General features: G+C 32.2%; 1 protein-coding gene across 4 annotated transcripts; it reads left to right on the forward strand.

Annotated features, from left to right (window-relative positions):
- Window positions 1-7,766: 7,766 nt before the first annotated feature.
- LOC109148125 (protein ELF4-LIKE 3-like) lies at window positions 7,767-9,856 on the forward strand. Of its 4 annotated transcripts, none has more exons than XM_019295911.1 (3): window positions 7,767-7,913; window positions 9,217-9,526; window positions 9,562-9,856. In XM_019295911.1, the coding sequence occupies exons 1-3, from the start codon at window positions 7,895-7,897 to the stop codon at window positions 9,680-9,682; spliced, it is 450 nt and encodes a 149-aa protein (XP_019151456.1). In that variant the 5' UTR covers window positions 7,767-7,894; the 3' UTR covers window positions 9,683-9,856. The 4 variants fall into 4 exon arrangements, with proteins under 4 accessions (XP_019151456.1, XP_019151458.1, XP_019151457.1 ...); XM_019295909.1 differs by lacking the exon at window positions 7,767-7,913 and adding an exon at window positions 8,074-8,134; XM_019295913.1 differs by having other exon boundaries at window positions 9,217-9,856.
- The last annotated feature ends 14,180 nt before the right edge of the window (window positions 9,857-24,036 follow it).

A 24,036-nucleotide genomic window follows, 5' to 3' on the forward strand; every position in this document is an offset into this window, starting at 1 on the left:
TTGGACCGACCTCGTACGATTAAGAATTAGTCTGAGTATGATACGGGCTTAAAGGTGCCCCGGACCTGCTCGGGAACCGTCGTGTCTGACAAAAAAAGTTAGACATTATTTACATTATCAAAATTAAAAATTGAACTCTATATAATGTTTTAGATTTTGATTGAATTCAATAGATTATTGGTTCAACTATTTTTAGTTATGTTATATTGTAATATTAAATATTTAATAAAACTTTAAAATGTTTTTTTTTTAAGAATTGCTATTGAAATAAAAGGGTCTACTTTTCCGTAATTCGTAGTAATCTAGTACAGTATAAAACTGGGGTGCGTCAAGGCTCAGAGCATAACGTTAACGTTGGTTGCCGTGTCCTGAGGCTGGAAATGGGCCCCACTGAGGTAGAGAATAATCAGACTTGTGAAACTGGTTAGGTTCGGTGACGAGCCTGTAGATCTTCCGAACCTGAACCTACGCGTGTTAAATCGTTACTGGTCCAGCACCAGGTGTTTGGAGACTTTCAGATAACATTATTGTTTGAAGTGGAAAATTCCATCCTCGGCCAAAACGAAGATCTGTAACGCATTGAAGCAGCGCAAGATGTCACCTGGAATGACGAAATTACCCATCCATAATTTTTTTTTTTAATTATGAAAAAAGTGCAAATATTTCATTTCTATCCCATTACCTTTTGGTAAGTCGGATTCTAATATCAATTTAAGTTATATATTCCGTCCGTATCAATTAATATAGTTTATTTGTGCATGTATTTTATAATGTGTATTTTATCCCATGCAAATACAACCACCAGTTTCGAAGTTTAATTTGTTTGCACTTACTTCTTCAGGCTAGACGATCAAATTATACGTTTTTTGTGCACACAACCGGCATCACATACGCACAATTTCCCACTCCCCGGTTTCCAAATTCAATTTGTTCGCACGCACTATCGCGCTCATGCGGGCACTATTGCACTGTTATGCACGCGTCCGGCAACACACGCACAACCCTACCAATTGTCCGCACTATTGTCGTTCCAAATATCAAAAGTTGGAGAAACATAAAAAAAAAACTCACCAGAATTTGTATCTTCCACTGCGTTCTCTGGAACGACCATCGTTTCTTGTCTACGATTGAAATCAGTGTTTTTGTTTATGTTTATTTTGAGACCTACCATAATTATAATTCCTATAATTATGAAAATTATTGCTTGGCAATTATAATCCATTTAAAACAAGAAACCAAATTACTATGTCACCTTATACATTAATTATGTCCTAATTTAATTGGGGAATAAAAATAAATTAAATCTTGACCACTAATTTATGTTCTTCCCATACTTTACCCATATGATCAAGCTGTCCATGCGGGCAACCACTAATTTATGTTGATTGAATGCTTAGAATGCAATCTCACGATCTCATATATATATATATATATATATATATATATATATATTATCCTTGAAAAAATTACATGTAATTTTTAAAATTATTGACCAAACACACACACACACAGTTGCAAGCTAAGCCACATAAGAATGTGTGGACTAATATATATCATCCGTCCATCTATGATTATCAAAGATTGAGAATTAATTTTAAAATTTTAAATAAAAATATGGTGACATTTTTATAATTACGATGATCCATTTGCAAACGCTTGAAAATACATTTACATATAATTAATAGTGCATACATGCGATGCATTATTATAGATCCTGAATGTCTTAGTATTTCAAAATGTACTGTCGTAATTATAAAAATGTTATCGTATTTTTTCTTTAACTTTTAACCACTGATCATTTTAGATTGACAGATAAAATTAGTCTGTATATTCTCATGACACTATTAGCTCTTACCTAATCGGAACCATATATATATATATATATATATATATATATATATAATAATAATAATAATAATAATAATAATAATAATACAACTTTATAAGTTATTATTATGAAAATTTAAAAGCTGTTAGTTGATGTAAATAATAATTGATAGGGAGCATTAAATAGAAAGGACAAGTTTAAGGTGCGCTGTAGTCTGCTGTCAATACTTATGCCAGCCAGCAATCCAGCATTGCATATCCAATGCAAACATCTTAGGAAAAAATTAAAAAAAGAAATAATGGGTAATTTAGTTACTACTATAGTAGTTACGTTACTATGCAAAAAACATTTTGTCCATTGGAGGCATGTGGTGTCCAAATCAATGCACCCCACATATCACATTATTTATTATTGTTGCTCTTTTCAATCTCACGTTTTGGATTCTTTTAACTCATCGTCTTCTTCCTTGTAAAGTTATAATTGCGTTTTTGGTAATATAGTTAGCTTATTAGCATACATGGACATCTTAGTTGGTCACAAGAGTGAAGTTTGAAAATCATGACTCAGGAATCGAGATCGAGTCTCACTAACAGCAGTGGAAATAATTTCTCAAAGTGAGGGAGCTCCTTGCATGTGTACAGTAAGCAAAAGTCTAGCCTCTGTGTTTAACTGAGCAGTTGTTATACCGTGGCCCATGGTCCACACAGGTCTGAAAACGGCGCCGTTTTTTAAGTAAGAAAAAGGTCGCCATTAAATTTTAACAAATCCCATATTTTTGTGTATGTTCATAACAAATTAAAACTACATTGTATCTAAAATGAAACTAAATAATTTGTCTCACATACTGTGTTTATATTATCAAATGAAACTGTACGTAATTGAATTGAAATGATACTTTACTTGTGTTGAAATGAAATTGCAGTATATATAAAATGAAACTGAATAACATTTCTTACACATTGAGTGTATATTGTCAAATAGAACTATAGTTGAATTGAAATGATACTTTAGTTTTGACTATTGTATGTATAATGTCGAATGAAACTATAGTTGAAACAAAATGAAACTTTAGTTGTACTAAAATGAAACAACAATGTATATAAAATGCAATTGAATACGTTATGCAAATGAACTAATTACGCGGAACAAGTGTTGTTTCTTTTCATTAAAAGAAACGACACCGTTTCGGACCATGGTCCACATAAAAATTTGTCTCAGCTGAGTTACCATAATTTTCATCCTCCTGGCCAGATACTCTGTTTGGTCGGGGCGTGGGCCTTTGGGGTTGGAGATTCGACCTTTATGGAAAAAATAATTAGTTTATCAACCAATTTTGACTTATTTGACTACTATTAGCTTAACTGTTTGATTAATTAGCTTTTTGTGACAGCTTATTGCTCCAAAATGCTAAAATTCAAAAAGATGCTTAAAGCAATTTTTTCTATCAAAAGTCATTTTGCATGTAATCAACTATCAGCTAACTGCTAATTTATCAAAGATCTTTATATATAATATAACTCACAAACTACATATAAAAAATGAATCGTCTTAAAAAAATTATGTGTGACATACTCGACCCATTCACCATTAACCACCTTAATAAAATTTTGACAATTTATTAATAAAATTATACTACACCACTGCCCACCCATTACCAAGTTATATTATATAAATTTATCACGATTAAATATTGTTAGAGAGTGGTTTTTCATTAATGAAATATACGTTGTAGGCGATCTCCACAGCCCCTAGTTTTAATTACAAATTTATGCTTGTTGGTTGGTGTGCCCATTACATTACTATAGTGTTTAAAGAGATGCATGATCCAATCTCAATGAATGGATCATCATTTCAAATCAGGACCACACAAACAAGACTTTACATATTTTCTTGCCCAATCTTATCCTTTCCCTCTAAAATAAAGAAAAATAAAAATAAAAATTTCAATTTCTTTCTTACTTCTAATTATTCAAAGTTTTTACTTACTTTTATATGGCTTATTGGTATTTAAAGAAAAAAATCAATTATTAATGCAACCCATCAATTGCATGATCATCACTATCTATCAAAACCAAAACACTTATCACAGTCATAAGTTACAATTTGCAGTGAAAAAATTCAAAAAGTTGTTTGTTAAGAGTCTATGCCATATTTTGTTGCACATCACACTTCGAATACCAAAGCACTTACCACTATGTAGAAAACATTATAACTAATAGTGAATGTACAATTTTATTTCATTAAACTTGTGTAACAATTATCACCACATTTTTACAACAAAATACTAATTTAGCCATTTAATCTTCCACCAATCATTCTCCATTACATAGCTTACAAGAGGAGTAACAAATTTTAGGCACAAATTTAACCCCGACTCAAATTCAATGTCCACCTTAACTTATACTCCAACACATACCATTTCAGAATTATACTTCATTCCAAATCAACAATTCAAATTTTACTACTTAATCAGTATTGATGTACGACATTACTATGAGTATTTATGAAATACGAGACCGGGCGGGGTTTAGGTCCTTATGTGGACCGCTTGTTGGTTTAAGGTATTCGGCGTGAGGCCAGAGATTCCCAAGCTAAGTAAGCTATAGAGAAATTGCCCAAAAAAGTCCCCTCTACCGCCGTCTCATGGGGTATTATAGGGAATTCGATGGGACACATGCCGAGAGGCCGGCATGTGCGCCATGTGTCCTCCATGCACTCGGTAATTCGGTAGGCTGTGGAGAAGTGCACACATGTAAGAATATATCTAACTAGCCAATTGCTCACGGAGATCAGTTTGAGTGCAAAGTATACGTGCTCGGGGTTTTTAGACGAGCAAGTAGGCCGAGACCGAGCACGGGAAGGTTAAGGGATATGCTCATCACGCCACAGGGCTGCTAATCTTTCAGGTTGGGTTCTTATCCACGTAGCTTGCAGGTCAGGACCGAACATAGGAAGATGAAGGCATATGCTCATTTTGTCATAGAGCAATTTGACCATATGTCGAGTCGATCAGAAACGGTATCCTGGTCGATTCAGATCGAGAGGTCATCCTAGGCTCCATGCGACTCATATCCAACTCGGTCCCCAATATAAAATTAAAGGATACGTAGTTCGAGGTATATTCCTTATCAAGTATAATACTCAAAGGTACACAGTGGGTGAAATCCATTCCCAATGCTTTAATCGATAAGCCTTGACTAACCGACTCAACTAAGAGGTCAATAACTAACTTCTATTTGGCTAAGATTCAAACTTATGACCTTACAAATTTATTACTCGATTAACTCAACTAGAACCGAATCCCCTAACACCACACAAGAGTCCAACTCTAACATTACATCTTCTGCATCACACATGGATAGGCCCCGCTATCTTGATGTGGAAAGACTAGAAACCAACAAGCAAAGATAACATATCCTCCTTACACATGCAAACATAGTCCACAAAATGATATTGCAATTAATATATATATATATATATATATATATATATATATATATATATATATATATATATAAGACAAAAATGTTTTCCACGATTATACTGTATTTTACTTCCTTGTCCAATATAATCGTGAACAATTGATCGAACATGTCTCCTTCTGTCAACCAGGCACTTTGTGGGGTACAATTGCGAATTTACAATTCTCTTTTTCATACAAAAAGTAGTTCGAAAATTTTCAATGTCAGGCTTAATGCTGTCTACTACAGTACTATTAGCTTCAGCCATTCTTGAAATGCCCAGAATTTGTAATATTATAACGCTAAATTCCCATTTCACCCTTAGCATCATTTTGGAATAAATAGGCATGTTTTTATTGCGTTATTTTAGACTAAATATGCATCCATCCATTTTTTGCAATGAACAAATTTTTTTTTTTTTAATACAATAACAACTATTTTCACATAACCATTCTCCTATTAATCCATATAATAAAAAGATAAATGTTATAATAATGTGTGTGTGGATAAAGGAATTTTTTTAAATAATGGATTATTTTATGATATTATATATTTTGTAAATTTAAACAATGTGCTTTATTAGTTACATAAAGGCCAAGAGTGCCAAAATAGATTCACAATATTATTATGTATGGTACTATAAAATTTAAGTGAATTAAAAATTGAATTTAGAAGTTAGTTGATACTTTTTTCGCCAATTAAATTTTTGAAAAAGTGTTTAAAAATAGTTATTATATCTAGTGTTATAGTAAAAATATAACAAATAAATTACTTTTTTTTTTTTTTGACTACAATCTAACATATCAAACCTATGACTTTCCGTTTGAAATGGTAACAATGATGCCATCAGACCAAAAGGTACTCCGCAACAAATAAATTACTTGAAACATTATTTTAAACCATTGCTTACTCTAAACTTTTCAAGACTTAAAAAAAAAAAAAAAAAAAAAAAAAAAAAAAAAAAAAAAAACCTCTATATGTCCTTATTACCACATACGAATAACATAGAAAAAAAATACAAATAAGTAATTAGATAAAATTTACACATTCTTAATTATTTTAAAATGAAAACGCTATCCCGTCTAAATTTTTTTCTATGATTTAATTTATAATTATTGAGTGTCATAAATTAACTGACTTACATGTTTTTAATTAAACACTGAAATAACCAATTCAATAATGTCATCTTAGGAGGAGAAATAAAGACATAAAATATAAAATGAGTGTATAACATTACTTTTTTTTTTTTGAATACATATTACTCACTAGGATTATGTGGTTTAATGGTACTTGGGTTGGACTTCCATTTGGAAGGTTGTGAGTTCGTGTCTCAGTGGAGGCGTTATTGGCTTAGCATTCAAAAAAAAAGAATGCACATTACTCATTTTAAAATAACTTTTGTTATTATTATTATTATTATTATTATTATTATTATTATTATTCAAAAAATCACCTTATCCGTTATCCAAAATATTTGCAGTCAAAATGTCACAAAATATGATAATTACTTTTTAACTTTAAAATTCCCAAGAAATTTATACTTTTTGACTATCAAATAGTCTCTATAAGACAAAAGTAAGAAAAATAAAATAAAATAATAAAAAATCTTAAAGCCTATTTTAGTTAGGGATGTTAGGAAATAATAATAATGTTATTATTTTTCATATTTATTCAATTAACTTATTTTTCATACACATTGCACAAATGAGATAATACTTAGTGCTTTTTTTTTTTTTTTTTTTTTTCAGGGTTTGATCTTGTGACCTGTGGTCATTACGCATAAGGAACCCCCTCACTCTGAGAGATTGCTGCCACTGGTGAGACTTGATCCCTGATCATTCTTCCAAAGTTTCACCTCTGTGACCAGTTGAGCTGCTCATGCGGGTTACAGAGGTGAATTATGCATAGATAATTGAATGTTGAATTTCTTACAATCAAAACAATTTAAACAATTTATTTCAATTGACTCTTAGAGCATCCACACTAAGGGGATAATGTGGGGAGCATGTCAGATGAAATCTTCTTGTTCAAGTTCAAAGCTAATGTAGGAAAGATTTATTTGGGGAAGAATGCCTCTGCAAAAAATGAGATCCGACAGAAAAAGAAGAAAAAGAAAGAAAAGAAAAAGGGGTTGCTATGCGCGTTTCGCGCACAGCAACCCGCCCACACGGGCGCGTCAGGCGCCTGACCCTTTTATTTTTTTATTTTTATTTTTTGTTTTTTAATTTTTGATTTTAATTTTTTTGTTTTTTTTCCTCCTCTTCCCACGTTCTCTCTCCTAATCACTATTACATTATCCCCCATTCTCCCCAACTATTGTGGATGCTCTTATTAGTATAGTAGATATATATAGTATCGAAGATATACACGTTATTCTTTAAAAGAAAACTTAAACTAAATATTTTGACATATATATACATAGAGAAACCCAAGAATATTTTGACATATGACATATATATACATATATACATAGAGGTTGGGTCGGGGCGGGAGTGTCAAATCTACATATTCTCTCTCTCCGTCTCTCTCTCTCTCTCATCCGTAGATTCGATTCAATCGCCGATCATTTCTGGTCCTTCAATCTCTGTCTCTCTCATTCACAATAATGCTCCCTGATTTTCAAGGTACCCCTTCGTATAACTTCACTTAAATATGCGTGTATGTCTCTGTGTTTGTTTCTATGCTATATTGTATTCGTATATACATATATACATATATGAGCGCTTTTATCGGGCGTGAATGCTTCTATGGTAAAAGTATATATATATATATATATGTGTGTGTGTGTATGTATTATGTATGATTTCTGGGTTTTGTTCTCAGAGCTTTTATCAGTTCCCAGTGGGTGTGTGCTTGTTTCTTGGTCTCTCTTAAGCTCTGAAAGTTTTGATTTTGATGAGCTTCCAAGTTTGCATCTTTCTTTATAAGATTTTTAAAAATAATTTTTGTCACTTCAATTCTTGTTTTTAGTTATTTTAGTATTGTTTTACTGTTTTTTGTTGGTAATAATTACAGGCTTTTCTGGGATGTTTCCCCTTCATTCTGGGTCCGTTTCAAGAATCTATGTTTCTGCAAGGAATAATCATTTAAATTTTGTATTTTTTTGGGTCATTGGTAATATAATTTTGATATCCTATATCATCTTTTTCTTTAGAAAAATAAATAAATTTAAAGAAAGTATTTTTTGTGCTTTTTTGGGTTGTAATAACAGTTGGCTTTTCTGGGATGTTTTCCCCATTTATGTGGGTCTGGTTCAAGAATTTATGCTTCAACAGGAATAATACTTCAAAATTTTGCAATTTTTTTCCAATGGGATTTCTCATGTGGTCCTCTTTTGAAAATAATGCAAATGGTTTCTTGTATTGTGATTTTTCCAATTAAAAAAAAAAAAAAGAAAAAAAGATTTTTTTTTTTGGAGTTGTTGGGAATAATGGTGTTTGTTGAATGGATACCAATGTGAGAGTTATGGCCAAATCTGGACTGCAAAAGTGACTGGTGATTTCTGGGTCTTTTGAGACTGGGCTTTGGTATATATGGTACAACAATAAAGGTTCCCTTTTATGGAAAATGGGATTTGCTTTTTAAAATCTCATAGTACCTCAAATAACCATATTAATTATAGCCCCAATAATAATACTTAAAATTAAAGTTTTTTACATTAATAATTGCATAGAAGCTCAAAATTTGTGTGTTATAGCTTTGGGTCAAGATCTATCATGTATCTTGCAGTGTTGTCTCTAATGTACTTTAAACTATTCAAGAACCTTATCATGTTTTTGTCTGTGTCTTTTGTTATTGCCTTCTAGACAATGATGTTTGTGGGGGGTTTTTGCCTTGTCTCGAAATCGATTGATTCTTCGTTTTTAGATGAATTTGTTTCTGAATTCTGATCAGTACTGGAATATATCATCTTTTTCATTGTTGTAGGAGTAGTTTTGAGTGGTCAAGAAATGGATGGGGACACATTTTCTGGGGCACAGATGATAGATGGGAAGGTTTTGCAGACATTTCAGAAGAGCTTTGTGCAAGTTCAGACCATTTTGGATCACAACAGGCTGCTAATCAGTGAGATTAACCAGAACCATGAGTCCAAGTCCCCCGATAACTTGAACAGAAACGTCGGTCTGATTAAGGAGCTCAACAATAATATCAGAAAGGTTGTGGATCTCTACGCTGGCCTCTCGACCTCCTTCTCGAAAACCATGGATGCTTCGTCGGAAGGTGACTCCAGTGGTGGTGCCGCCTTGAGGTCGTCGGATGGAAAGGGCGGCTGCCACAAGAGGAACAGGCCCGGTTAGACAGGCTCCCGTGGGCGAGAGTAAGGCTCATTCTTTTTTTTTTTTTTTTTGTTCGTGCTGGAAAACCCGAAAAAGTTCTTCACAATTGCCTTTAGGTAGCAGCAGAAAGTCTATAGATTTTGTAGCATAACTCCCCTCTGTCCTAAACCCCCTCCTAGAAATAATTTTCAAGAAATTCTGTTGTGGAAAAGAAAAACAAAAAAACTCTGCTCTTGTTAATGTGTATGCAGATTGCAGATGTAATGGAAAGAAGAATGTTTGTATCTTCTGCCCTTTTCATATCCTCTTAACATTTTTTCTTGCATTAATAACTTTCATTTTTGGGATTAAAATTGGAATTCTCAATCTTTCTGTAATCTGCAACAATTCATTGTTCCCAAAAGATTGAATCTCCAACCCCGAGGGTCCCTCATGCCCCGGCCCAACAGAGCATTTGGATCATGGGAACTCAGGTTGAATATCCAACCCCAACTCCAAGGGCCCTCCATGCCCCGGTATGACAGAGCATTTGGGAGGATATTCCCAACCCAAATCCCCAACCTTAAGGTTTCCTCACGTCCCGACCCGACAAAGCATCTAGGAGGATATTTCCAACTCCAAATTCCCAATCCTAAGGTCCCCTCACGTCCCGACATGACAAAGCATTTGAGAGGATGTAAATCATGGTAACTCTTCTGAATACAGAGACATGAACCCCTCACTTTGAGAGGTTGTTCCCACACTGCTAAGGGTGAGACTCGATCTCTGTGACCAACTGAGCTATCCATGCGAGTAATCCAACAATTCATGATATGGGGTTTGGTGTTTTGAATTGAATGTGCATAAATGTATTGATTCTTGTACAAAGGTGACACTATGTGCCTTTAACTTTTTTCCTCAGATTGTCAAAAGGCAAATAATAATGTCAGATGTGAGATGTGGTTCTTTATACATTTTCTCTATCATTCTCTTTTAGTGGAGTTCTTGCTTCCATCTGCTTTTTTGTGGAAACTCTTTTTGTTCCCTTTTTCTTTTCTAAGTTGCCTCAAAGCCAATTATCTTTTTAGGCATTACAACAAAATGTCAAAGATATTATAATTCATGGCAATTACAGATTTATCGATGTGTTTCGTATCGATTTTTAAAGATATTCTAACATAATTTATAGGATCTAAGTTGAACTTTTAGTCAAAAGATGGAACGACGGATTCATTGACGTGTTTCGTATCGATTTTTAAAGATATTTTAACATAATTTATAAGATTTAAGTTGAACTTTTACTCAAAAAATGGGACGACGAATTTATTGACGTGTTTCGTATCGATTTTTAAAGATATTCTAACATAATTTAGAGGATCTAAGTTGAACTTTTAATCGAAAGATGGGGCGAAGAGGATATTGTTTCAAAGATGTAGAATTTCATTCATACTTACATGGAATTTAAGGATGGGTTTACTTATTAGATTCTTTGAGCATTTGGGTAGAAAGTAGCTAGCTAGCTTTTGCATATATGTATATAAAATATATCTTGAATTCCCAATCACACAGCACCACAAGATCAGAATCTTGGATAAGAAATTAAGAAAACATTTTTTTTAAAAAAATTCTTTTAATATTATATGAATTTGAGATAAAAATAATGGATGTTTTGACCAACTTTTCCTAGTTTAGCTTTATATTTTCTCATTAAGGTTTCAAATTCGACTCCTCATGAGAGCTGTTTATTAACTTTTTTTTTTTTGTTTGAACCGATCAACTATAACAACCTAGTCTAATTTACCCCCTTGTGATCATTTGTCAATTACAGTCATGACATTTCACCCAAAATGCTCATTTGGCTAGCTGTTGCGAGTTTTCCAGTAAATCAAAAGTTTTTGTTTTTATTTTGTTGTTTTTTGTTGGTTGTGTTTGTTCTATCCAGTGATAATCTATTGCATGGTGTTGATATATTGACATTCCAATTGGTATAATAATGAATAAAATGCAGGTTGGGCTAAATGTTCAAAGTTCAAACTAAGCTGCTGTTTACTCTGAGGCAGACAAACGTGTATATGAACAGTGTTCTCCCAACAAGAAGTTAACACTAAACAATGCCCAACGCACTCAGATCTATGTGATTTGACTATGAAATTTTAACTCCTAACTACGTGATTCAATTCCTTTTAGAAAGATGAAAATTAAAGGTGACAACGAGACATTTTTGGATTAGACCACTTTTGAATTGATTTGGCGCAAAAATAAAAAAAAAAAAATGTTCAAGATTTAATCTCTCTCAAATTTGAATCGAGATTATCCGGTAAAGGTATATTCTTGATCCACCTCAATGGAGGCTTGAGACTGAATTTGAAACTAACCCGAGTCCAATGCCAAATTCATTTAGGGTAAAACCCAACCCCCGCCCCCAATCAACCTTAAAGTTTATCCAAATCTTTTGGATAAGAGTTTTTAGCACTTTTGATCCCACGAGTATTGTGGCACTAACAATGTTGATTCACAACTTTCAAAATTTGCATAATTGATCCACAAGTATCAATTTCTTAGCACAAATAGTCCTTCCGATGAAATCTCTGTCAATTTTTCACTGGAAAATTTATTTCCCCTTTATAGCAGGGGTATAATGATCTTTTCCTTTACAGCCTAGTTTTCTCCAATAAAAGTCCAATTCCAATTTCACAATTTTGATCCCATGAGTATTGTAGCACTAACAATATTGATCCACAACTTTCAAAACTTGCATAATTGGTCCATGGGTATCAACTTCTTAGCGCAAATGGTCTTTTCGGTAAAATCTCCTCAAAAGGAAAAGACCCCCTCTGCTATAAAGAGGAAATAATTTTTTTGGTGAAAGATTGACAGAGATTTCACCTAAAAGATCATTTGCGTTATGGACCAATTATACAAGTTTAGAAAGTTATGAATCAACATTGTTAGTGTCACAATACTTAAGGGACCAAAAGTACAATTTTTTTTTAATAAATAATTTAATAGTTTAGTATTTAAAATTTTCATCTCCAACTCTTAATCTTACAATCAATAATTCTAACCATCACTAAAACTTATAATTTTATATACTCATTCTATCCAAGATCATGTTCATTAGGGGTAAATTCCCACCTAAATTTATTTGCAATTACTTAATTTTCTTGTTAATTATCTATTTAGAATAAAACATAATATGCATACTTTTGTGAATAATTAACTTTTATTTGAAACAAAATATATTTTATACTTGGGTGATCCTAATTTTACCAGACTAATTCTAAGCTCACATCACCTCGCCCTTAGAGTCATTGTAGAGGTAAATCATAAATCGCATAATCAGTCCACTAATTATACTCTAATTTTCATGCACACACAAATTCACACATCTACCTTCAATTGTGAAATTAAGTTAGACAACGAACCACTATGCTAAGCTCGATGTCGACAAACAAAATACAATTTTCAATTTACGACTTCCTCTCAAACCTCTTGATTTTTCTTAACAAATGTGGCCCTACATAAATATTTGTTTTGCTCTCATTGGCCTATACCTAATCATCATCTTTACTTTTTAGCACAAAATAATGATTTCGTCATTGATTCACAAGAAACTCGTGTAGTCCACCATGTCTTGTTTTAGATAGATTATACAATCTTGCTTACACGATAAGTGACCCATCATGATCGAATTTCTTACGAAAAACACATCATTATTTTTGCTAAAAATAAAAAAGAGAAGAAAAAGACTCATGAATATGTATGATTGTCAAATTGAAATTTATGATTGAATAAACTTTTAGAATCGATAAAATCATAATAATCACTAGAACATCACCATTGGTAACTTTTTTTTTGAATTTTTATTGGAATTTTTCATTGTGTGAGAAATTTGCAAAAATGAGTAAAGAGCACAATTTTTGAGAAATAAAGAAAAAAAAAAAAAAGTGAATCGTTTTGTAAAACGTGTGCGCTGAGCAAGTATCACACTCGTATATTGTGCGCGATAAAAGCTTATAACAGTTTTTTTTTTCTCTTTCTATTGCCAATGTTTTTACCTAACAAAAAGCCTAAGCCAATGAATTTGTTTTTATATATTTCAGTATCATTTTATCTTTAAATCCTTTCAAGCAAAAATCATGAGTCCTAATAAACCCGAATCGAGCTGAGCATATACATATGTAATTAAGTTGTCTTGTTGTTATTGGGATAATCTAGGATTCCCTTGCCTGAATTGAATGATTGATGGATTACCAACTATGTATTGAGATTCTATTCAAAACTCAAATTAAACTAAGTGGTTTTCATTGATTGAAATTGCAAGGACATTTTTAACTTGTTAGGCGGCGCTCTCTATCGCATCATCCAACTCATCTTAAACCAAAGAGAATCGCAATTAAAGGAAACAACAATTCTGTGACAATTATTAATTATTGGAAAATTTTAAAAAGCATGAAGATTTCCATGGTTGACAACTAAGTCTTTTTTGTTTTTGTTTTTTCCCCTGTCCAATAGAAAGACACTGCACGTTTCAATGTGGAGTTGCTTATAATTACAAAGCTATCTTGTATTAAAGATTTTATAATGATATATGTAAAGGTATTATTTTTTGTATTTAGTAAAACTATAATAAGTTTTGTATCTTATGAATTTGATTCTTGTCCACATCTTCTTGATTAAACCCGTCGTGCAGGATCTTCCTAGTGTGATTTATCTCTATGGTTCAAGCTATTACATAAGAGCGAGATTTATCACACAAGAGTGAGATTGCAGACTAGAGTGGCGGTTTGTTTCTCCCGTCATCCAAAAACAAAAAATTTTAAGTACACATCGAAAAGTTTGAATGTTTCAACCCTCTGATTGATTACAAATGAAAGTAAATTTGACTTGTGACCCTTCAAAATTTGAAATGATAGTTTTGGTGAGGACCACTACTGGTTAAATTTCGAAACTTGAAGGACCATGTGTGGTTAACTTGGACCACGAATGGTTAAATTTGAAAGTCGAAAGATCACAAATGGTCAATTTGAAAGTTTAGGACTAAACGTGGCAAAACCACTATACTCGGAGGACCTTAGATGGTATTAACTCTTTTAAAAATAGTCAAATATTTTGATTTTGGTAACTTGTTATCAGAATGATAAAAAATGTTAAAAAAAATAAAAATAAAAGTGGCACGACTAAGAGATTCTTTGGTAGTTAGGATCCTAAGTGAGAATGTTATTTCTATATATGGTGCATATTAATATGATTCCTTAAAATCATGATGGGTAAATCCAACATTAGGGGTTGAATTTGGTTTCCCGAGTAATTGCAAATGTATAAACTTTATCAAATTATTTTTTACTCTTTTTTTTTTCTAAAAAAATTTGTTGGACGTCGGCCGAGTACAACCCCTACTCGATTCGAGACGTGGTGTTGTAGCTTACCATGGAGGAATGTGGTTAAACGGTTAATGTCCACCTACATATCACTAATTGGTTTTAAGTAGGATATATCAATTAGATAGTCAAAGAACTCTATGATTAAGCTATGGGTGACCCACTGGGAAGTAAGCATTGTGTAGCGTTCTGATCCATCAAAATTTATCTTTGTGTAACCAAGTATAGCCAAGAGATTTTGTTTGTTGATATATGTGACGATCTTGAGTATGTGAAAACCTTGATTGTGTTGGTGTTCATGGTTACCAAATCCAAGCCAAGACAACATAGTTCCTGTGGTTGAGGTAATCACTAACCACATATCAGCACTTCAGTTTGGCTGGTTCCCAAATCCAAGCCAAGACAAAACTACATATATTAAACATTATTAAAAAAAAAAAAAAAGAACAATTTTAAAAACACTAACATGTGAAGTAGTGGGAATCTACTTTTCCCCCTTTTCCTTGGCTTCTTGTAGTTCCAGCAAATAGCTTGAAAAGAAACCAATATTAATTTCATTATTTTATTTATTGATTTTCCTTTTATATATAGCTGCCATATATATAAATAGCAATATATATATATATATATATATATATATATATATATATATATATATAATGATGAATGGATCTCATCCTCCATATAATGCAGTGCATAATTATAAGTTGGATCCCTTTAGATTTGTCTCACTTTAATGGTCAATGCCCATGCTTTATGACTTCCTAATTAAAATAATATGAATGGTAACCACATGCAATATTAAATTTGGATTATCTACTTAATTGCTTCTCTTCAAAAACATACAACCAAAAAAAAAGTATATATATTAATGTTTTGTATATGCTCTAGGTTCATGTATCGTCAATTTGTACTTAAAACAAGATATTTAATTTGTGACAATTACATGTGAACCATCCTATCATATATAATGTTCAACCTATACTATTTTTTTCCTGAAAAGTTGTCGATTTGAAATGAAATTTAGTACTCTTTAGGTAGATCAAAGTTTGAAATTATAATTTTTCTAGTTTAAACATGTAAATTGATAGTTATATATAAATGAGAATTTATATGGTGTCATCAATCGATCAATACCTTTTATATTAGATACAACCATATATGGTATGTCTGGTTGCACTTTAATTTTACTTTTCATAGTCAAGTGTTGATAGTATTCGGTGTAACCTTAATAAGATATATGATTGTACTTACTACTTAGTATAACTGTATAAGGTATTTGTACCAATTGACCCATAAAAATAAAAATTTATGTCACAAACACAGAGAAAAGTTTTGTGGTGCTAATTGACACTAATGCATGTTGGACCGGGTACAACTCCAAAATAAATGAAAAATGATTTGACTTTGTACTACTATGGAGACATTGTCCTTACCTAATCCGGTACAAATTTAAAATTTTTCCTAAAACTTTTTTATATGTATCTTATACATACAAGAGGCAACAATGCACTTACATGTGTGTATACGTGCATGTGTTTTGAATATTGTATTTTTAATTTATGTAGTAATAAAATGTGCACTTTAATTAAAAAAATTTACAAAATTATCACCGTGTAAATCTAAACTGTATATCCACTTGATTTGGACAATCATATCATTTATCATTTTTTTTACACCAGCAAATTGTTCTCACATGATTATATATATATATATATATATATATATATATATATATATATATATATATATATATATATATATATATATATATATATATATTCAATCATGTATGTCATTCTTAATATCGTACTTGGAGATCAGAATCATTCGCACATGAAATTGGAATCGCCAACGTAACAAATGATACGATTGAAGGACAATGCATGCATGAATCTAGTGAAAGTTAAAGTACATGGGATCCGCTTCTGCCCCTTTAATTTGCGTACATCCAAATTCTAAATTGTTACTGATGTGATCAGATTCTATGGATTTTCTTTTTAAATTTCCCTTTTCAATTAACACTTTTATCAAACTATGTCATAAAATTTGTATTTACTTAAATACAATAAGTGTTTTTTTTTTTTTTTTTTTTTTTTTTTTTTTTTTTTTTTTTTGTGTTCATGTTCATATGTAATGTCCGTACTAGGAAGATTATATACAACTCTAATTCAATCGGGATGGTGTTGAGAAAAGTGAAATTCGTAACCTGGTCTTTAGTCATGAAAGTTATGCTCCACCCACTCGACCACCTTTTTCTGGGCAACATTTATTTATTTTATTTATTTACTTAATTGTTTATAAATTAACTGGCCAAACACGTACATAATCAAAGTAAGCCATGTTAGTATGCAAATTTTGTGCATGTGTAAAAATATTATTCATGTAATATATTATCAAATAAAAAATGACATTATAATACCAATGTATATGGTTCGATAGATCAATTAATTGCTTGTTCTTCGTATAAGCAACAAATAAATAATAGCTCTAAAGAACATGTGATGCGTGTCTGTATGTGGTTGTTGATATGATATGATATTATTTTCCCATTGCAGAAGCAATTAATTGACAATTATTCAAATCTTTCAGCTCCAATCAAAAGAAGTGCTAATAATTGGCACTTTTGAGAGATGCATTATATTGTGGTCCAAATGTTTGCCTTTTGATCTTATCACAATGCATCCACGCAACACAACTCATATACATAAAGAAATTAAAGAAAGAACAAGGAAGGAAAAAAGACTGCAATTGCTCATTACGTATAGCAATGATAATAGTATATTTCTTTTTGGCATTCTATAATTTCATTAATTCATTGAATTTCGATTAATTAATTTAAATTCATTTAATAAGTTATTGGGATTTAATCAGCTTTCGTTAAGTTATGATTCTAGACAAGTTAATTTACATGCTCATACTCTAGCTTCATTAGCGTTTACTCAGGAATATGTTGGAAAAATTAGCTTAAAATGGCATAAAATGGCATATTAAGTGGCTATTTTGTGGTACAATTATCAGTGGGGTCCACTTCCGATTTGGGTCGGGTCAAAGTGGATTCGGATTCTTCGTAGTAAGACGAAGAGATTGATATATTGTACGCTCAAAACGGATAATGGGTGAATGAGATATTGATTCTCAAAGTAGACCCATTTAAGTTGGGAAATGAAGGGAAAATGTAGGACTTTGTCCCACATTGGTTTGGAAACAAGATTTGCCCCCCTTATATACATGAGCTCTTTTTAAGCTTGTAGAATTGTATAGCATAGAGGCTCTCTCGCGCGGGGGAGGGGGGGGGGGGCGCAAATCAAAATCCAACTAGAGGACGTCAAAAAGGCTTGAAATCAAGCCCGAGCTCGCGTGCGCCAGCACCTGCGGGCACGAATGTCGTCCGGAAATGGGCTGGCCTTGCGGGCTAAGTTATGCCTAACTTCGGTATCATTTTCCAATGTGCATCTGTGACCTACTCTCGTGCTACAGAGGAGCAAGAGAGGCGGTGGTGCACCGAGAGCACAACTCTCGTGCATTCTGTGACCACGAGAGTGGTGCACTCTCGGGTTGCACCACAGTGCACACGAGAGATGTACTCTCGTGTTGCTGGTCCGCGTGCTCTCGTGTGAACCTGCACCCCAACGGTCTGAAACCCGAAAGTTCAGCCTGTTGTACAGATTAAACTCATCTGTTACGGAATTAATACTGTTTTAGTTCCAATTTTAAATCTGAGTTTAATCCTACTTAGTGGGTGACCGTTACAGGTGTTATACAATTGGTTTAATACCAATTAAAAGCCATGTTGAATGCTATCCCTTCCAACAGCCCTATATAAAGAGAGGTAGAGCAGTAGCATTTTACACAGTACAAAAACGAAAGAATTCCAGTAGCTTTCAGCTTCCCAAAACTCTGCTTCTACTCTCTTCTTTACCAACTTGTGTTCTCTACTTTGCTTTGTTTGCCGGGTTCCTTGTTTAGGTGCTTAAACAAGGAATCGTAGCACGTTTTATCCTGGGAAACCTAGGCTACAACGCTCCTAGCACTTGTGGGAGGTAGCAAATAAGGTTTTAAGGAAAAGAACCTTGTGTTCGAACTCGTGCTAAACCTATACCCAAACACTCAACATTTTCCTTCCCAATTTTCTGTTTTCCCATATAATATTAATCTTTCCGTAGGATTATTATTATTTTGGGATTTTCAACCATATTACCCAACAGAACATTCTATGTATTAGGATTCTATCCCTCCTGACGCTATTACTACGTTGATTCATTAATACAATCGTCTGATTGACTTTAAAAAAAAAAAAAAAATTATTGGGATAAGGCTCAAATATACGGTCAAACTGTAAATAATAAAAATACAATTAGATCACTCAATTCTTTTTTTTTTAATTGTAAATTGATTCTTAAATTAACCAATTTCATGCAATTCTTTCAATTTACTCGTTGAGTCAGTTACTAATCGGTTACCACGCCGCCTTTACACGTATGTGAAACTTTTTTAAAATAATTTTAAATAAATTAAAAATAAAAACCCTCCCCCATCCTTCTTCAGTTCTTCTTTAGCCTTTATATATATATATATATATATATATATATATATATATATATATATATATATATATATAAATTAATTTTAAAATTTCTACATAGGTATCCGGGTGGTGTATTTACAAATTAGTAACTGGTCCGCTCAACAGGCGAATTGGAAGAATTGGCTAAATTAAGGATCCAATTGTAGTTTTTAAAGATTGAGTGACACAATTGTATTTTTTTTAGAATTTTTTTTTTGTTTGCAGTTTAGTGGTCTATTCGAGCTTTATTTCAAAATTAAAATGTGTTGATGAGTACATGAGAGGGTTGGGGACTTGGGGGAGGTGTTTCAACAGGTAATGAGATTGAATAATATTACACTTAGCCTCTATTGATGTGAAATGTACTAATTGAATAGAAAAAAAAAAAAAAAAAAGTGAAATCAAAGATTTTTCGTTTAATGTGATTAAAAATGTGTGATGGAACTCCGATGGTCACATATAGAATCAAATTTCGATGGTGGAGGCTTTGTTTTTTGGGTTAAAAATGATTGAGAAAATATAAAACAGCAGGTAGAGGCCTGGAGATTCTCAAAGGCACTCAACTTGCATGGGCAAAAGGTTACATGAAGTAATATGAACAACTTGTAACATGGCAATTAAGTATTTCATTGAGGGGGAAATAACTAGGGGTTTGCTAAACTTTTGGAGGAGATGTGTAAAGGAGAAATTGCAAAAAGGAATGGAATGTGAGCCCAATACATTGTTAGGGAATATAATAGAGAATTTGATTAGTAGAGGAAGCAACTTTGCATGCTAGAGGATTAATGGAGTTAATACCCAATTTAGTTTTTGATTATAGTGATTTTTTTTAAAAAAATTTAATTCTAAATGTCTTTTTGTGCTTAATTAGATTATTGACTTTGTCGGTTTTTTCTAGTTGATACCTTTGTAACTTTAGCTTGGTAATTTCTCCTCTATTAATACCTAATTTAACCTTCGACTATAATGGTTTTACCTAAATTAATCCTCGATTATAGTGGTTAAAATTCAATTTAGTCATTGACTATAGTGGTTTTTCTTGATTTAGTCATTGATTCTAACAACCGAGGACTCAATTAGGGAAAATTATTGAAGTCGATGACCCAGTTAAGCACAAAAAGACATTTAAGATTAAATTGAGAAAAACCAAAACTAAATTCGGTATTAACTCAAGATTAATGTGATTTGACAATCCTCTCGAGTCAATCCTAAGAGAAGAAGAGTTAGAAATAATTTGGTTTAGTTCTACTTCAAATGTGATAGGATGATGAGTTTTTTACGTCCTCCCAGATGTTCTGTCGGGCCGGAGTGTGGGGGCTCTTAGGATTGGGTTTAACCTTTTGGAAAAATAATGAGTTTTTGTTCAAGGTATATATCCCCTTCCTTCTTCTTCTTCTTCTTCTTCTTCTTTTTTTTTTTTTTTTTTTTTAAAGAAAGTATTACAGTGTAATTAATCAATATACTACGGGACATGATCAACATTGTAAAGTGAATCACTAATATACATGTTATTTTTAATATATACTTCGTACTAAATATTCATTAAAATGAATTACATGTTTTTTTTTTTTTTGAATGATTGGGCTATTGGACAAAGAATGTGCCGCCTAAATTTATATTCAAGCCCAAACAAAACCTTAGAAAGGGCCAACCTAAGATATTGCCACAAATTATGCTGTGGAACCGAATGCACCTTGCAAGGCAATCGTTATGCCTTGGATCCGTGTCCAACATGCTTGCTGGACACGGGTAACAGTGCCGTTAGGCACTGTTATCTCCTTTTTTTTTTTTTTAAATTTCAGATCACTTTGTTATAGAAGTATATGTTCATAATTTTATTACTATATGTTAATAACTATACATTCATAACTCCATAACTGTACGTTCATAACTCTATAACTGTACATTCATAACGTCATAACTGTACATTCATAACTCCATAATTGTACATTCATAATTTTCGAAGCTCTATGTTCACAATTTTAGAGCTCTATGTTCATAATTTTATCACTATATGTTCATAATTGTAAGTTCATAATGTTAGAGCTCTTTATTCATAATTCGATCAATAACCGTACATTCATAATTCCATAACTGTAGATTCATAATCTCATAACTGTAGATTCATAACTCCATAACTGTAGATTCATAACTCTATAACTGTACATTCATAATCTTCGAAGCTCTATATTCACAATTTTAAAGCTCCATGGTCATAATTTTATCACTATATATGTTCATAATTGTAAGTTCATAATGTTAGAGCTCTGTGTTCATAATTTCATAATTGCATAACTGTACATTCATAACGGCATAACTGTACATTCATAACGGCATAACTGTACATTCATAATCAAAAAAAAAAAAAATAACGCCGTTAACAGCAAAACACGCGCGAATTTTTTTTTTTTAACTAAATGACGCGTTTTTTTTTAAAAACGACGTCGTTTTGGGCCCGTGTCCACAATTCAATGTGGACACGGGTCCAGAGCATAATTTGCCCTTGCAAGGTGCATACGGTTGCAAAACGGCGCCGTTTTGGATAAAAAAAAAAAAAAAAAACGCGCGTCCCACTTAAAGAAGAAATCAGGTTCAATTCCCGGCAATAGCATTTTTATATATCCAGAAATTCATAACTATATATCCAGAAATTCATAACTATATATCCACAATTTCATAACTATATATCCATCGTGAATGAATGAAGTAAAAATCCACAATGAATTAATGAATGAAGTAAAAATCCACAATGAATGAACTAAATATCCACAATATATGATTGAACTAAATATCCACAATGAATGAACTAAATATCCATAAATTTATAACTATATATCCAGAAATTCATAACTATATATCCATAAATTCATAACTATATATCCACAGTGAATGAATGAAGTAAATATATCTACAATGAATGAACTAAATATCCACAATGAATGAACTAAATATCCATAAATTCATAACTATATATCCACAAATTTATAACTATACGTCCAGAAATTCATAACTATATATCTACAATAATGCTATTGCTGAGAATCGAACTTGATTTTTTTTTTTTTAAGTGGGACGCGCGTTTTTGTCAAAACGACGTCGTTTTGAACCGTATGCACCATGCGCATGGTACATTCGGTTGCACAGCATAACTATTGAGATATTGCCGCAAATTATGCTGTGGACTCGTGTCTACAATGCATTGTGGACACGAGTTCAAAACGACGTCGTTTTAAGGGAAAACGCGGCTTTTCAGTTAAATTTTTTTTTTTTTATTTTGTCTCGTCGTTAACGGCGTTATTCGTTTGTGGCATTATGAATGTACAATTATGGAATTATGAACATAGAGCTCTGACATTATGAACTTACAATTATGAACATATAATGATAAAATTATGAACATAGAGTTCTAAAATTGTGAACATAGAGTTTCGAAAATTATGAATTTACAGTTATTGAATTATAAATGTACAGTTACGGAATTATGAATGTACAGTTACGGAATTATGAATGTACATTTATGCAATTATGAATGTACAGTTATGGAATTATGAACACAGAGTTCTGACATTATGAACTTACAATTATGAACATATAGTGATAAAATTATGAACATATACTCCTATAACAAAGTGGTTTGAAATTTTTTTTTTTTTTTTTTAAAAAAAAAAGTGAAAGATAACGGTGCCACTAACGGCACCGTTACCGTGTCCAGCATGCATGATGGACACGGGTCCATAGCATAACGATTGAGATATTGCCGGATATTAATTTCATTGCTGCCATGCATATAATAGAAGAAGAAAAATCCCCGCAAACTCGCATGGGCTTAGCTAAATGATTTAGTGGGTAGTATTTGGGAGAAGAGACCAATGTTCAAATTTCGGCGACGACAGTGTAGGAATTATGTCCAAAGTGGGCAGATTCCTTGTGCGCACAGGCATTTGGCTCTGTCTGCTGAACCATTGAGTCACCGTGATTTACATCTTCCTACATCCTCAAATGTTAGGAGAAGAGAAATCCAGGCAAAAGGCGTGTGAATTATTGTCCAAAACAACGTCATTTTAATGTTTAAAATAATATTTTTGCTCCGCGTACGTATTAGAATAAAAAACATTCTAGGGTAAGATAATGTATTTTATGAGTTAGAATAATGTATAATGTACTTTATGTGTTAGAATAATGTATTTTATATATTTTTGGACCGTATATTTTTGGTTCACGCAATAATGATTGAAAGGCGATGGTAACAAACTCAAAGGCAAATTATGATGTGGAACTGTGTCAATTTAAAAAATAATAATAATTGCTTTCTTTCACCGTTAACGGCGTTTCTCTTCAAATTCGACAGTTTCATTCCCAAACTCTATGTTCACAATTATAGAAGTCTATGTTCATAATTACTGAACTCTATGTTCATAATTATAGAACTCTATGTTCATAATTTTTTTGAACTCTAGAAATCTATGTTCACAATTAATTCATTAGTGAACTCTATGTTTATGCTTATAGAACTCTATGTTCATAATTTTTGAACTTCATATTC

The sequence above is a fragment of the Ipomoea nil genome, unplaced genomic scaffold (genome assembly GCF_001879475.1).
Source record: "Ipomoea nil cultivar Tokyo-kokei standard unplaced genomic scaffold, Asagao_1.1 scaffold2036, whole genome shotgun sequence".
Taxonomy (NCBI): domain Eukaryota; kingdom Viridiplantae; phylum Streptophyta; class Magnoliopsida; order Solanales; family Convolvulaceae; genus Ipomoea; species Ipomoea nil.